Raw genomic sequence first — 15518 nt, forward strand, 5'->3', positions numbered from 1 at the left:
TTTCTAAAGAAATCTTTGCATCTACCAAGAAGAAAGTGTTATTAAAAGGATGATCACTTGAGCAGGATTAATAGAATTCCATTTTGTTCGGACTGGACACCTGAAAGGACAATATTGAGCAAGACTTGCATGTCCCTTTTTTAAGAAAGTCATATCCTGAAGCGTTGACTGAGCTGTATGCTATTAGCTCTCTGAGACTTTAAAGGTGCCCTTTATTTCATCTGCATCGCGTGACAGGGATAGCAACTTCTTTCTTCTAGCCTGTGGAAAGATGCTTGGGACTGATTTAATTTAGGAAAGCTGAGAACAGGCAAGTTTCTGATGATTAAATACCTCTAAAACTAGAAGGAAAGGGTACAACAGAATCCCTTCATGTTGAGGAATGTGATTGCAAAGGCCAGTAATAAGGGATAGTAGAGATGAAATCCCAAACCTGTTAAGCAGTTTCAAGGGAAATGGAGAAAGCTGGAGCAGAAAACAGGAAATGTTGATTCCTCTAGGTTTCCAAAGATTTATAGGGAGCAATGTAAAACGTCCCAGCTTCTGAATTATGAAAGTGCATCTATTCCTAGGTGGGGGTTGCAGTCCCTTACGTTAGGAGGCAAATACTCCCTTTGCCCACAAAGCCCTCCTGTTACAAGTAGACCTCTGTCATTAAAGCGAGAGCTTCTCTTCACATTACAAGCTGGCAGCAGCTAGTTTCCTAAAGAAAGTAACTTTCTCGTGGTGCTACCAATAAAATAATTTACAGTAAAAGACTGCAAACAATCTTGAATCTCACTTGCCTAGTGTTTTCTTACACGTAATCTATACTGCTGTTTGTAATTTAGTCAAAGTAAGTTGTGTTTTCCTTTGTTGTTGTTTGTTTAACCTGTAGAGTTATCAAACTGTTTCAGCAGAAAGGATGCCATTTTCTTCAGCTTATTTTTGCCTTTTTTCCCTTTCTTCCACTTCTATGTCTGAGCTCTTCATTGCAGCCTGACCAGAGAATAGAAATGTTACTTGATATTTCCTAGAAATGATATTTGGAGAAATAATGTTCTTGCTCTGCTTTAAAAAAGGGAAAGAAAAAAAAAAAGGAAAAAAACTCCTTTGGAGCATTGCTTAACTGCAAATATACATAGGGAATTGTGGGATGCTTTGTTGTATTTTTGTAGCCAGCTATAGCTGTAAAAAAAATTGAAGGGAAAATGCTACATAAAGCAGACAGAACTCTGCAAAACAATGTGTGGGGTTATTCACAAAAAAAAAAAAGAGAAAAAACCCTTAAATTCCCTAAGGACAAAGGATTTCACAAGGGGAAATCTTGTAGAGCTTGACTGATTTGTTGTTGTTGGGTGGTGTGGTTTTTTTGTGTTGTTTTTTTTCTCCTGTTACCTAGAGCAACACAATAGCAACAGAGTAAAGAGTGGCCCTCTGCGTTGACTATTTCAGTTGTGAGGGATGCTTAAAGGGAAAAAAGAAGTCTCTTAATGACAAGGCTTGATTTAATGAACTGTTCTCTGATATCTATATTTAGAAAGTTTTGCCCTTTTTAAGAACTAGAGCAAGCCAGCCCCATTGAATTGAATTATCACAGCCAACAGGGACGTGACTGTAAAAGAAATGAGAACCAGCCGATCCTTCATCTCAACTACAGAATTGTAAGTGAAGTTACACTGCTTGGTGCAAGTTAAGAAGGAAAGAGAGAAAGGGAAATTCCCTTTTCATTGTGGAAAAAAAGGTAGGAAAGAAGGGTGAAAATGCTTCTTGATGACATAGTTTGGAGTTGATAGATAATCTGCTCCATTTTGGTGATCTGCCTAAAATTGTGTTGAGGCATAAAATCAAGACCCAAAAGAAGCTTCCTGTTTGACACAGTTTAGAGTCACAGAAGGAGTTCGGACGCAAGGGGCTTTGGAGGCCATCTAGCCTGATCCCTGCTCAAAACAGGGCTAGCTTCCAAGTTGGATCAAGGTTAAATGGACACTTCCTCATAAAGAAAATGTGTAAAGAGAGAAGAAAAAAACTGTAAACATCTTAGCTGCTCTGACTGCTAGAGGCTTTTGAAGTATTTGCTTACCTTTTCAATTGTCTATGTGAAATACTGGGCGAAAGCATCAGGCTGAAGTGCCAGGGCAATTGACCTGATCCAGTGTGACTTTCTTTCTAGTGGGCTTCCTACTGTGTTTGTTAGGCTTCGCTGATTTTGTTTTTTGTTGTAGTTGTTTCTGCCTCACGGATCACCTCTCCTTTACAGCTGATTCCAAACTCACTTAGGAGGGAAGTACCAAGGCAATAAAATTGCTGATCTTTGTGTGTATGGGAGTCTTCCAGTGGAGAAAGCCTTCAGCTGCTGGGCAGGGAAAAAAAAAAAGGGCAATTACTGACAGGTGAACAGATTATATGTGGTATCTTCTTTTCTAGGAAACCTCAAAAGCTGTCCTCTGGAGATGCATAATTTCCTGAACTAGAAGAGGTGTTTTATTTGTGCAGGTGAGATTCTGCAGTTAACTCAATCTGCAGCAGGGAATCCTAATTAACAATGTGCCAACAACGCAGGAAAATTGGAAAGTCTCTTGCAGTCCTACATCTTGGAGAAGGAGGCTTCACCTTCTCATGTTGGGCGTCCTTTTCCCTGACATTCAGGAGAAAAACCTGAACTGTTTTGTTGTTGTTTTTTTCATTTTTCTCTTTTTTTTTTCCTTGAAGCCTGATTACCTAAGAGGTAGTAAGCAGGAGGTCTGCTTTTGTCTGATTAAGCTCTCTGTCTGATAGCGTGAGCTGCTGATGGAATCCAGTTGCTGTAGGCATGCAGATGAAATTCCAGGCTAGCATGAAAGAAATTGATGAAGTAATCAGAACTGTGCCTGCTGCTCTGGTTTCATTTGTAAAATATAACAGATGGCTTTTGTGTGGCTGACAACTACCCCTTCGCAAGCGCAAGATTTTTATTACCCTGGACATGTTGTCACTCACGACTCCTAACAGATTCAGAAGCCCCAGCCTCAGAGCAGAGCTGCCGGCGAGCAGCTGTAGCACTGCAGAGGGACGGAGCTGGGATCCTCCACCATAAGCAAGGCAGAGCTCGTGCCTCTGTCCGGGGACAGCAGTTGCCTGACGGCTGGGTGGTTCAATCTGTAATCTGCTGAGCACCTGTGCCCCACATGCAGGCACCTGGTGTGGGACCGAGCCCACGCTGCAGCTGGTGCTACCACATACTCTGGCACCCCGATGGAAGGCGGGCTTCCCATCACGTAACAGGGCGTACTTCTCGTGTCCTCAGCATGTGGCTCCAGTTGATGAGTGAAAGAATGTGAAAGCAGGAAGAGGGAAGTCAAGTAATTAGGGAGCTGCGCTCACAGTGCTTTAAGCTGGTCCTCAGACATCTCTCCTGTAATGCAAACTACTAAGAAACCAGCCAGAAGATCTCATAGTATTAATTATTGTGCTTGCAAAATGATTTCCAGAGGCTGGGGTGTTAGGATCACATGATGTGTATGCTTCATTATCTTCTAGGTTGGATTTCTTACAAGCTTTGCTAGACTTACGAAGAATAAATGTCTCTGAATGAACTATGTAGAATACATATGGCAGTATTTGCCCTTCTCTGTGAGAGGCATGACACAATACCCTGGAATGTATGAGCTGCAATTTAAGTTGATTATTCATGATGAAGCTGGAGGGGGCCAGCGTGATTATCCAACGTGACCTCCTGCGTAACTCAAACCACCAGACTTCTCTGAATGAACTCCCACTTGAGCCAAGGCATGCCAACGGGGAAAGTACCTCGAGCAATTTACAAGTCCTGTGGGGCAGGAGGGGAGGGGGAGCTAACAGCCTCTAAATGGTTCCAAAGTCTAATCGCGCTGGCTGTTTGAAAATGTATGCCTTACTTCTAATCAGCCCTCGTCAACGCTTGGTTTATGGTTTCAGGACTTCATGCAGACACAGATAAGACAGCCTTTTATAATTGCGTGTTCCTTCCTCCTTACAGACACGGTTTTATTTTCTCTTTGTAAGGCCGGGGAGGTTGTGCTCACAGGGGTTTTTTTGATGAGGTCGTTCTTCTGCCTGTAGAACTTCTCAGGGGCTTTTTCACCCTCGTTTACCGACACCCCCCCCCCCCCGCCACACGCAGTGACCCCCAGCAGCAGCCCCAGCGGGGTGCACACGGGTACCTCAGCACCGCGCCAGCACCCGCACTGACCCCAGTCCGGCTCTGGGCCGACATGGTGGGGGCCGTGGCGGCAGCGGGTGGGCATCAGCGCTTCTTGTGCGCCGGGTCAGCGCTGGTACGTGGCTGCTTGTTGTGCGTTTATTTATTTATGTGCTTGTGTGTTTATTTGCCCGTGGGGCTGCGTAGAGGAAGGCCGCTGGGAGCACCGCCGTGACAGACGAGGCGCGGCCCGCCCCTGCGCTAGGGGCACGGCCGCCATCTTCTCGCCCCGCCGGCCGGGGCTCCGTTCTCGCGAGGGCGCGGCCGGCGCGGCTCTCGCGCGAGCTTGGCTCTCGTAAAGTCTCGCGCGAGCAGCAAGCGGCCTTTCCGCGGGCGGGCCGGCAGGATGGCGGTGGGCAAGAACAAGCGGCTCACCAAGGGCGGCAAGAAGGGCGCCAAGAAGAAAGTGTAAGGCCGCGGGGGGCGCGGCGCGGCGGCGGGGGCGCGGCCGAGACGGGGTGCGGGGCGGATGGCGGCGGATGGCGGCGGATGGCGGCGGGCGGCCGCTGTCACGGCGGGCCCGGGCCCGGGCCTCACCTGTGCGCGGGGGGGGGAGGGGGCGGTGGTGCCGCGTGCTCGGCTGGCCCCGTGTCCGGGCCTCCCCGGCTGGGGGCTGGGGCTGGGGCTGGGGCTGCCTGAGCGGCCCCTCGGGTGTCTGTGGGGTTTGCGCCTCCTCTTCACGAGGCGTGAGGGGAGGGGGGGTTCTTGTTTCGGCCGGGTTTAATCGGGGAGAAGTAGTGACGGCTTCTTCCGCTTTGTTTAAATGAAGGGTGGATCCTTTCTCCAAAAAGGACTGGTACGATGTCAAGGCGCCAGCGATGTTTAATATCAGAAACATCGGGAAGACGCTTGTCACCAGGACTCAAGGAACTAGTGAGTACGGGGGCTTTGCGCAGCACAAGCACATGTATTATGTGATCCATGTGGTAGATGCAAACGAGACTTCATCAAAGAACTGCTGACAAGCAATTTTTGCTTGTAACAATTATGAACTTGGAATTAAAAAAAAAGGGGGGGGGGGTGAGGGAGTTATCTCCAAGTTGCAGCCCTTGTTTCTGTAAGAGTACCAAACTGTGGATATGCTACAGAAAGACAAGGCTGAAGTTTTTGATGGGCTGCTGCTGTGACCGGATGAATTTGAGGAAGGTTAAGAGTGAATCTTTCTGAATGTCGGGTGGGGAGATGTGGAGACAGTGTTGCGCAGGACCTTGTTTGTAACAGGGTCATAAAGACCATCACCTTAGGAGGGGCTGAAATTCAAAGCCTTTAGGTAAGAGATCTTTGTTGAGAGCTAGAGTTACAAACTTAATAGCAGCACATGTAGAATGGGTGAAGTTTCATTTGTTTTGTTATTTCTAATTGATCTACACACCTGTGGAATAGGGAGCCTCTGTTAGGAATGCAGAGAGCTTTGGATAGAAATAACAGTATTTTTGGAAGGTTAGCTGTGTAGAGCAGCTAAAGAGTTACTGTATGCTCTCCTGCTTGCACTGTGAGTTATGAAGGTAATCGTTACGTTAAGCTGCGTAACGTGAAACTAGTAAAATAAGGGTTACTGTAAACCAAGGATGAGCCTGCTGATGTTAAAATGGTTAATTAGTAGAGGCAGAGGTGTGAAACAACCTGACTGTGCTCAATACCTGTTACTGATTTATCGTAAGTACACGTGGCTTTTTGTTTCATTATTGTATTTTAAAATACTTTGTAGCCCCTCCCACTTGAAAAAAAAGTACACACATACTGGAATTTACAGTATAGCAGTGTTTGTGTTCATCGTCAGGTGTAACTTACCTAAAAATTCCTCAGTTTAACAACTGACGGTACTTGGTTGATTTAATTTGCTCTTATTCAAGATGCATTTAAACTTCAAAGCTATGAAGCTAGCAGCATCACCTACTGCTAGAAAAGACCAGATGGAAGTTCAGCGTCTGATTTGAACGATATTTCTCTAACATTAATAAAAGGTGTTTTGTTTTGTTACCTAATACAGAAATTGCCTCTGATGGACTGAAGGGTCGTGTGTTTGAAGTGAGTCTGGCTGATCTGCAGAACGACGAGGTCGCCTTCCGTAAATTTAAACTGATAACTGAGGACGTGCAGGGCAAAAATTGTCTGACCAACTTCCATGGAATGGACCTCACCCGGGATAAAATGTGTTCCATGGTCAAAAAATGGCAGGTGCGTGAAGAACAAGCTCTGCGTGGTTGCTGTCCTCTTTAGGAAGAGGAGGTAGCTACCGGTGGGTTTTAAAGCTGTCTTTGAAATGGTACCAGCAGGTGTAAATGGACCTGGTGGAGATGGTGCTTGACTTTTTTTTTCCTCCTCTCCAGACAATGATCGAAGCCCACGTTGACGTCAAAACTACCGATGGTTACCTGCTGCGCCTCTTCTGCGTGGGTTTTACGAAGAAGCGCAATAACCAAATCCGCAAGACCTCTTACGCCCAGCACCAGCAGGTCCGGCAGATTCGCAAGAAGATGATGGAAATCATGACCCGAGAGGTCCAAACCAACGACCTGAAAGAAGTTGTCAACAAGCTGTAAGCTCTGATGGTTTTTGTCCCTTGCCTACAGTACAGGTAGTTGTTTGGTAGTTACTGAGCGCTGAGGGCTGGTGCTTCCCTGGCTGACTGGCCGGGATCGGGTGAGGTGTGTCTCTGGCACTGGAACCCTGAGCTGCCGTTTGCTTTGAACGCTGTCTCTGCATCGTTTCTGTCAGCCATCATGTTTGCGTAAATGTAAAATCAGGCCCTCCAGAGATTTTTGAATCATGTTTCTAAAGACTGAAATGGTAATTCTGATCACCTGAGGTTGTGAACGCTCTGGTTTCTTCCAGTGACATTTTCCAAAATAGTTTGCTGCCTGAAGTTAGGTTGCAGGCTTGGTCTCTACATGGCCGTGCTTGCTCTGTATCTCTGCTGACATGGCAAGGAAGATAACACCTTGTAATCTAAGCATGCTTACCCAAATTGCCTGAGAGTGAAGGTAGTATAGATGCAAACTCCTGTCGAATGTTATGTATTCTTAGAAATACTTATTGTGCATGTTGCTGATGAGGAAGCAGGCACAGTTTTAATACCGTATCGCTGCTCTGCTCTCTTGACTTGTCAGGATCCCAGACAGCATTGGCAAAGACATAGAGAAGGCGTGCCAGTCCATCTACCCTCTTCACGATGTCTATGTCCGCAAAGTCAAGATGCTGAAGAAGCCCAAGTTCGAATGTAAGTCAATTACTGCTCGCATCCTGAGCTTTAAGAGGGGGAGGTGGAAGAACACGTGAATATGCATTTGCTTTGGGAAAAAGATACTAAAGCAGCATAAAAGATTATGTAGGTGCAGTAGTGAAGGCTTGGCCTTCTAGTCAGACGTCTAGCTTTCAGGCCTGGAAGCCAAGCAGTGGTTATTCAGTTCGGAGCTTTTTGGAGTTGTCGCCTGAAACTGGTTGCTTAAAGGCTTTGCTTTGGGAATGAATGATGACAAACTGTTTCGGTCCCAGATGACACGGAATGATTTTAATTTTCCCATTTTCTGACATTCCCATGAAGTGTAGTAGGTTCTTAGAACTGTAAGAACATACATAACTGTACCTTACTCCATTGCTGGCTTCTATTTTATGTCTGACTGTCAGTTAATTCAGCATCATCTCTTTGCATGCACTTTCTGGAACGGAGTTGATCCTATGTTAAGTGTTCTGGTGGTTTAATTTGTGTGCAGTGAGCAGTTAGGTAACTTCAGACTGCTTTAAACACGGGCGTATCTCACTGTTGACAATCCCTCTTCCTTGTAGTGGGCAAGCTGATGGAACTGCATGGTGAAGGCGGTGGTGCTGGAAAGCCTTCTGGGGATGAGGCAGGTGCTAAAGTAGAACGAGCCGATGGATATGAGCCGCCTGTGCAAGAGTCCGTCTAAAACTACAAATTGACCAAAAATAAAAGTTTTATTATACGGAATAAGTGTTTGGTTGCCTGTATTGCTGCTAGACAATATTGGTACTGGACACGGATTGTTTTGTTTAATGAGGTAAACGTCTATTGCCTTGGTTTAAAAAGGAAGAAGTGATTGTTTTGGAGATCTGTTTTTCAAGACTGGTGTTGCAAGATAGGTGGAAGAAGGCAGTTTGTCCTTTTTGAGAGGTGCTATTTGAAAATGCAATGCCAACGTTTCTGCCAATTGTTTTTTTCCCAATAATTTTGGTTCTCACAGAAGAAATTCTTGTGGATGTGTCTAGAAGTCGTAACTTCTGTTTCATAGTATCGTATTATAAAGGGAGTCCTCTGGGTTTACTAGTAGACTTGAGAATTATGTATCTGTTTAAACTTCTGGTGATAATTTATGTGATATGATCTCTTATGGGGTAGATTACTTCTCTGATACTGAAAGTGTTAATCTTTAAGTTGACATTTTGATTATGGAAGAAGTGTTAGAGCTGTGAGCAGTGTAGACATGAAAAATATGCTTGAGAGTAGGGTTGCGTGTAGCTTACCTTCAGTCAGAACTGAGAGGTTACTAATCCCATTTGAGAAACCTGTGGAACTTGGGGACGGGGGGTATTTCTACTGTAAAAAGGCAATGGTCTGTTTCTTAAATTAAAGCACTTAAATTACTCAGCAGGCCATTTAAGAGTACTTGCACTGAATTTTGTATTTTTGAAATGCAGGTGAGTGCTCGAGTTTGATACTCTCACAAGTCTGAATACAAGTTTTTGATAGGAAGAATTAGGCCTTGTATTTCCTGTCTTCTGTTTAAAAGTACGTGAATGTGGCACTGAGGATGTTTTATTCTGGGGTACGTGGCTTTAAACAAGACACGATTTTTTTTTTTTTTAATAATGGTAGAACACCTTAGGTTGCAATTAGAAAGCTTTCAGTAAACAGGCTTGCTGGTTAACAATCTTACGGCTTTCAAGGACTGGTGTGATTCAGTGTCTTGATCATGTGGGGTTTCCTGCTTAGGTCTAAGATGCGCTTGTCAGGGACTAAGCGCTCTAAATGCTGTTGCAGGAAGGCTCCCAGCCCAGAATTGGGTAGGCAGTAAACACAGACAGGCTCTGAGGGGATTTTTGTTTTCCTTACTATGGAGCTTGTGTAGACTGCTGCAGAGGTGCCCAGTTAAAGCCAGTGAGTAAGTACAAGAAAACGCTTTTTAGCTTTATCCTGAAGATTATAAAAGAAAGTTAAAATAGTTTCCTTGGACTCAAAGGTAGGTGCTGGAGAAACTTGGAATATGATGCGATTCTTCAAAGCTTAATGGGCGTACAGATCTCATGTTGAAATGGATGCAGTAGGGTGTTCACTTCCGCCTCCCGTTTCTGTTCCTACTCCTGTGAGTTCCCAGCTGTCCACCATGCCAAGTAACCGGCATTGCCACCTGTAATTATTACGTGGGGAGCTCAGCTCTGAGGAATTTTACTAACAGTAATAATTTAAATAAAGGAGTACGGCATCTGCAATATTTGCATATTAATACACAAAATCTTAATAACTAGAGGGATTACAGTCTATGACTTAATACTTGGGTAACTTACCTGTCTAGGTTGGCCAGTACAGGCATACTCATTCTTTTCCCAGTTTTGTAGCAGAAGGGTAGTGAGTACTCGTTCTGACACTGAAACAGGACAAAGGGTGAGTGCTGCTTTTGATCTTTCCTTTGTTTTGCTTTCCTGTACTGTTGAAGATGCATCTTAAAATAGTGTTTATTGTCAGCTGAGTTTTGTAAGGTTTGGTGTAGTGCTTCAAGGAGGCAGGCGTAATTCTCCAAGAGTCCTAGGTAGTGATTGATATTGTGAAGACATAAATTGAAACCAGTTCCTCTTCACTTCTCCAGTAAAACTACAAACTTTTCACTGGAGTGAAAAACAAACCATGATTCGGAGTAGATGTTGCAAGGCTGGAAATCCTTGAACCTACAATTGTTTTAGTGCAGACGTGTACATGTATGTGCGCATATTCAAGCCCTGCATTAGGGTAAGATCTGTCAGAGCTTTTCAGTAATGAAAGTGTGTTTTTATTTCCTCTGCTTAATTCCACCAAACAAATCCTCAGGGACTGAATTGGCCTGTACTCATCTATAATAGGAGATTTATAAAGCCTACATAGTGTTTCTGCTTGTGAAAAATGTCTTTTATCACGTTACATTGTCCTTTAGCTGTTGCAGGAGGGATACTGCAGGAACATCTTAGGAAAGAACAGAAACTTGCTTTTTCAGTTTTTCAAAAGAAAAACACACAAAACAATGTTTTTTTTTTTGTAGCATTAACATATAGGGTCTCTGGGTAAATGTATGCTTTGAAATAACTTCAAATGTAGAAAAGTAAGCAGAAAGGGAACTCTTGTGCATCTACTGTATTCTCTGTACAAAAAGTCAGCTGAAAACTCCTGGTGTGTGAATAGCAGCAATCAGCAGAGCATACCAAGCACACACATACAATTAATTGCTGATCAGCTGAGGCTCAGCCTCTGTCATTGTCACAAGAGGTCTTGTCACAGAGCATCGCCGTCTTGTGTGATACCCTGTGAGGCTGGTTGGTTGCTGCAGGTAGCAGCCTAATACGTTCTGCAGGTGAGAAGTGGGAAGTGTACCTGAGTCCAAAGGCTTGACTAAACTGGAACAGCCCTCGGGATCTCTGATGGCCTTGAAGTGCTCCTGTAGGTATACAATATTGTAATTTTTATTGTTAATTTTTGCTGCTGGGTGGGTGAGTTAAATGTACAAGCAGAGTAGCATCTATAAAACTGTCAAGTGGAGAGTCAGCTCTGTACAATGTAAGATGATAAAAATGCAGTCGTCACTTAATTATAAAAATTTATTGGTTAAATACATTTTTAATTTACAGAGGTACCATAACAAACTTACTGGACTTAACAAAGATTTATTTACCACACGGTTAATTGTACACAGAACAGTCTCCTTCCTGAAGATAGTTCCAGAGGGTGGGGCAAACAATAAAAGCCTTGTTTATCAAAACATTTTCTATTACACTAACATATGGGGCTCTGGCTGAATTCCAAGGTTACAGCTGAAATTTGCTACTACATTGCAGGTAAGATGTGTGCTCAACCTCATTCTTGCTTTTCTGCACATTATGTACTGTACACCTTAGAAATTGTATTATCTGTATGCAGTTTCACGGTGATAGTAGGTATCAAGTCTTAAGAAAATCCCTTCCTGTAAAAGCCAACCATCTTTGACTTTAATAGCTTGTGTCTGCAGTAATGTAAACAGCCTTTAGATGGCACTCCTTGCACTGAATGTAAGGCTTTGCTGCTCTTCCTTTCCTGCGTAATCGGAGGAGATGAAAGAGCAGTCTTACCTACTTGGAGGCACTGGCTTCAAACATCCCATGGAAGCTAGAAAAACAACTGGTCAATACCACAGTTATAGAAACAAGGGTGAGGAGATTGAAAAAATATTAAAAAAAAAAAAAATCTGTTCTAACTTGAGACTTGTATCAAAATCTTAGAAAACTGCCAGACAAATGGTAAGTAAGTAAGCCTCATCCGCTTCAGCCTCAGCCACCATCACGAAGATTAAATGTGTTTTCTGATGACCGCTATTGTGCTTGTTGGGGTGACTTTCTTCTTGCTGTTCTCATGCTCTGATTGCAAGAGGTTGAGGAGTTGTTTTGGCACAGGCCATGGTGCAAGAAGCCTGTTTAATAGGGTGGTCCACTGAAAGTTCATGGTTGAAAAGTCAGGAATCTCTCTTATGTATTCATTTAATCAGAGTTCTCTAGAAAGAAAAAAAGGGCTGCTCTATCTGAATGAACAAGAACCTTCAGCACCTCCTGGCAGGAGAGCTGGGAGAGTGGGATGACTTGTTCTCAGACGTGGACTTAGGTTGAAGTTAATTCCACAGGAGTTCAGGATAGGTTTGCTGGGATGTTAAAACTGAATAGTATCTGTAGAAACAGTCGTGTTTCCATTCTTCTGGAACAGTACATGATTTACAATTGTTTTTATAATGTTAATCCCTTTAATGAAAGTAAAAATCCAGTTCTCAGCTTACTAAAGCTTTGTGATCTTCATCCACCAGCTACATGACAGTGACAAGTTTAAATACACAGCACTTCACGTTTGTGAACCTTCTAGAGAAAGAACTTTGGAGTGCTAAAGCCTGTGTCTGCATTTGAGTACTGCGGCATCACAGTGAGATCTGCGGAACAAACGAGTGCCGGGACCCTTCTGTTGGTGCTGTGCTGCGTGCTCCCTGCATGCTCACTTTAGGCAATCCCTGTCTGGCTGCCCTGACAGGGAGTGCCCACTCCCTGGTGTCTGCCTGCTGCAATGGGAACCAACGTGCAGTGAGTTGGGTGGGAGAGCCGCCCTCACCGGCTGGCTTCAGCACTATTTTTCCTGTTCCAGGCAGAGGTTAGTCGCTTATCAAGGCGTGTTTAACTACTTTGTCAGAAGGCAAGTGTCACAAAAAGGAATTTACTGCCAGAAGGCTCAGCTCCCGCAGTCACGTCTGTCTCAGTTTCTGTTGTTCAAGTCGCACTGCTGCTTTTTACTAAATGATTTTGTTCAAGCTTCTTGATGTACCAGTTTGCCAGACATTTTTTCCTTAAGGCCTCGACAGACCATTTATAATGATGCTCAGTATAGCTGGTACGTGGTAACAAACTGAAAACTAATCCCACGTCTGCTGAAAGCTAAAACCAAGGCTGTATAATATCCTTCGTGTTAAGGAGAGGAATAGTGTTACTGAAGTATGTTCCAGTGCTTGAGTGACAAATGAAATGCAGACTGAGTGAAGACTGGCTTTCCACTTACATGAAAGGGGTGGAGGGGCAAATAGTTGAAATAGTGCAGCTACTGCACGAGGGGAGCTGAGAAAGCCGAGTAAATGCTGTCCATCACAGCTAACTGCTGCTGGGACAGACGGGCAGGGTGGTGCCTGAAGAAGAACGGGGTAGTCGAACAACTAAAGCTCCACCTAGAAAAGATTTACGGGAAGGGAGAAGAGATTTAAGATAGTTCATACCAATTTGAATACTATTAGTTAAGAGGCGAAATACTTGTGTTTTCTGATCTTCCCATATGAGCAGCTTGGGCTAAGAATAGGAGAATAGTACACAAAGATTTGCATTAGTTTTCCCTCTTACCAGTTCTAGATTTGATATTTTTCTACTATGAGATACGTTACTTTTCTTGTCCTCTAAGTCATAAAAACAAGTGGATTCTACTGCTAATGTGGAAGTCAAGCAGTAAAGAAACCTGAATATCAAACTTTATCTACATACTGAGTGCTGTAGTTATATATTAAAAACAACTCTTTAAACAATTTTAAAAGAAGCCCACGGAAGCTTACTTTATGCAGACTTTGTGCATGACAAATGTAATACCAGATAGTAAACATACCAGAATGCTATTTAAGTTAAAATGGTGCTGCACCACAGTATTTCCCTAGCTGGAAACCACTAAAAATCGTGCTTGTATTTGCTCTCAGAGCATTCACGAAGCATGGCTAAACACACAGTCACACAAGACTAGAATTGTCTCCGTTGACTTCAAGGTACTCGTATGACTGTCTAGAAAAAGTAGTGCAAAATATTGATAGTCAAATACATTGATGTTTTTGTTGTGCCTTCAGGCTAGAAAACATTCTCTCCCACATATAGGGAGTATAAAGACAGGCAACACTTCATGGTGTTCTTAAAATTTGAACAAAGTTCTTGGGAAATATCCCAGATTTTCCTTGCAGCTCTCCACTCATCCAGTCCTCGTCTACAGATTCCAGCTCTGTTATGATATCACCTGCCTGTAAGAGAAGGAGTAAGGTGAGCTGGGACAGCTTACCAGGTACTAGTAGTGCATGCATAGTACAAGTTATTCAGAAGCAGTTAATACCAAGCCAAAAAGGTAGTAGGAGGTGGCCTCTCTTCTCCTGTTATATTTCTTTGAAACTATGTTTGCTGAACTTTCTCTGAGGGTAAATACTTGCCATGTGTTGGAAAAACCACCACTTCCTGGAAGGAAAAAGCAGCACTGCTGGATAACTTCCTGTGCTGCTGCAGGTCTAACGGTAGGTACGAATGCCAGAGAGATGGCCTACAGGCTGCTGCCTCATTCATTATTTGTGCATGCTCCTGCCCTGTTAGGAGGGTTTATTTTCTTCAAATGCTTCAAAGATTTTTCTTTCAATTCAGTCCCAGTGATTCCCAGCACTTGGAAACTTCCCTCTTTCCTTTGGAAACTTCCCAAAAGGGATGCAATCATCAACGTGGCTCAGCGTGGCCTTCAAAATAAACTCCATCTTCTGTGTTTGATCCTTGTTCCTATTATCATCATCCCGCCCTACGTCTAAAGTATTGTCGTAACTCTAGCCTTTCTGCCAGTACCTCAGTTCTCTTCTGCTTTAAAGACTCGTCTGTCCTTTCAGTACGGCAAGCTGTTAATGCAGAAACTAATTACTTTGCCAGCTTTAGAAAGAGAAAATAATGTGTTCCAGCTGATAAATGCAATTTTGGACCTGCTGTGAAAGTCTGTTGTTTCTCAGAAACTTGCTTTTGAGGAGAGTTACCTAAATATCATGGGTTTTAATCTGCAAGGGCATGCTGTTTCATGTTCATGCTTTTTCATATTATCTGGGCTTACAGCAAGTATTTCATTTTCCTCTTGCTCCCATGGCAACTATGTATTGTGCTGCCAAACTTCTAGATTTTGCTGTAATAGGTGTCCCCTACAGACATCACTGCTCTAACACTAGCACTCTTACTATTATCACATCATCTTCTTGCCATGTTTCCAGTCAAAAATAGTCTCCCTTGGCCTTAACAAATGATGAAGAACCAAATGTACCACAAAATACGGTGTTGGTATTGTCATATTTGCTAGATTAGATAAGACAAAGGAAGAAGTCAGAGTAAGACTTCAATTCCTGACCTCTTCTCAGTGTCTTCTTCTGTGAAGATTTTGCCGGTATGAAACAAGTTGTGGTAATGACAAAAAATGTTTTGAGCAGGTCTTTATCAGATGTGTTAATAGCTATGCCTTTTTCTGGAGTTTTGTTCTTTCCTGTTCCAAGCCTATTTTCACTGTGGGTAAATCCTATTTTTAGCATTTTTTGGGCTAACAGAAGAGGCACTTACCTTGAAGGAAAGCTCATCTTCATTTTCGCCATGAAAATCATAAAGAGCTTTGGCTTTTCTTTTCTTCCCTCCTAGAGACTGTGACATCTCTACCCTGGCTGCAGAACATGGAGAAGACAGGTTATTTGGATTCAAGTCAAATATATCGTTGTTTCCAGTGAAACTTCCTGGTATTCTTGTGTTGTTTTTTTTTTTGCCCTACGCGTGTGCTGCAGGATGCCTAACTGTTATTACT

General features: G+C 43.4%; 2 protein-coding genes and 1 non-coding gene across 9 annotated transcripts in view; 2 read left to right on the forward strand and 1 right to left on the reverse strand.

Moving 5' to 3' along the window:
• Nucleotides 1-4447: 4447 nt before the first annotated feature.
• On the forward strand, nucleotides 4448-8150 carry RPS3A (ribosomal protein S3A). Of its 2 annotated transcripts, XM_048071750.2 has the most exons (6): nucleotides 4449-4606; nucleotides 4968-5071; nucleotides 6189-6376; nucleotides 6529-6737; nucleotides 7309-7418; nucleotides 7985-8150. In XM_048071750.2, the coding sequence occupies exons 1-6, from the start codon at nucleotides 4545-4547 to the stop codon at nucleotides 8104-8106; spliced, it is 795 nt and encodes a 264-aa protein (XP_047927707.1). In that variant the 5' UTR covers nucleotides 4449-4544; the 3' UTR covers nucleotides 8107-8150. The 2 variants fall into 2 exon arrangements, 1 of the variants encoding a protein (XP_047927707.1); XR_007166079.2 differs by lacking the exons at nucleotides 7309-7418; nucleotides 7985-8150 and having other exon boundaries at nucleotides 4448-4606; nucleotides 6163-6376; nucleotides 6529-6734.
• Nucleotides 7663-7733, forward strand: LOC125183701 (small nucleolar RNA SNORD73). Its single transcript, XR_007166139.1, has one exon. It is a non-coding gene; the product is annotated as a small nucleolar RNA SNORD73 (small nucleolar RNA).
• Nucleotides 8151-10981: 2831 nt separating the features above from the next.
• Nucleotides 10982-15518, reverse strand: part of SH3D19 (SH3 domain containing 19) — an 80403-nt gene continuing 75866 nt past the window's right edge. For all 6 annotated transcript variants that reach the window (XM_066996730.1, XM_048071713.2, XM_048071718.2 and 3 more), the window contains 2 exons: nucleotides 15284-15381; nucleotides 10982-13953 (listed from right to left, as the gene is read on the reverse strand). In XM_066996730.1, the coding sequence (XP_066852831.1) occupies nucleotides 13837-13953; nucleotides 15284-15381 (215 nt within the window). In that variant the 3' untranslated portion in view covers nucleotides 10982-13836. The remainder of the gene's footprint in view (nucleotides 13954-15283; nucleotides 15382-15518) is intronic.

This window comes from Anser cygnoides, chromosome 4, assembly GCF_040182565.1.
Source record: "Anser cygnoides isolate HZ-2024a breed goose chromosome 4, Taihu_goose_T2T_genome, whole genome shotgun sequence".
In the NCBI taxonomy this organism is placed as follows: domain Eukaryota; kingdom Metazoa; phylum Chordata; class Aves; order Anseriformes; family Anatidae; genus Anser; species Anser cygnoides.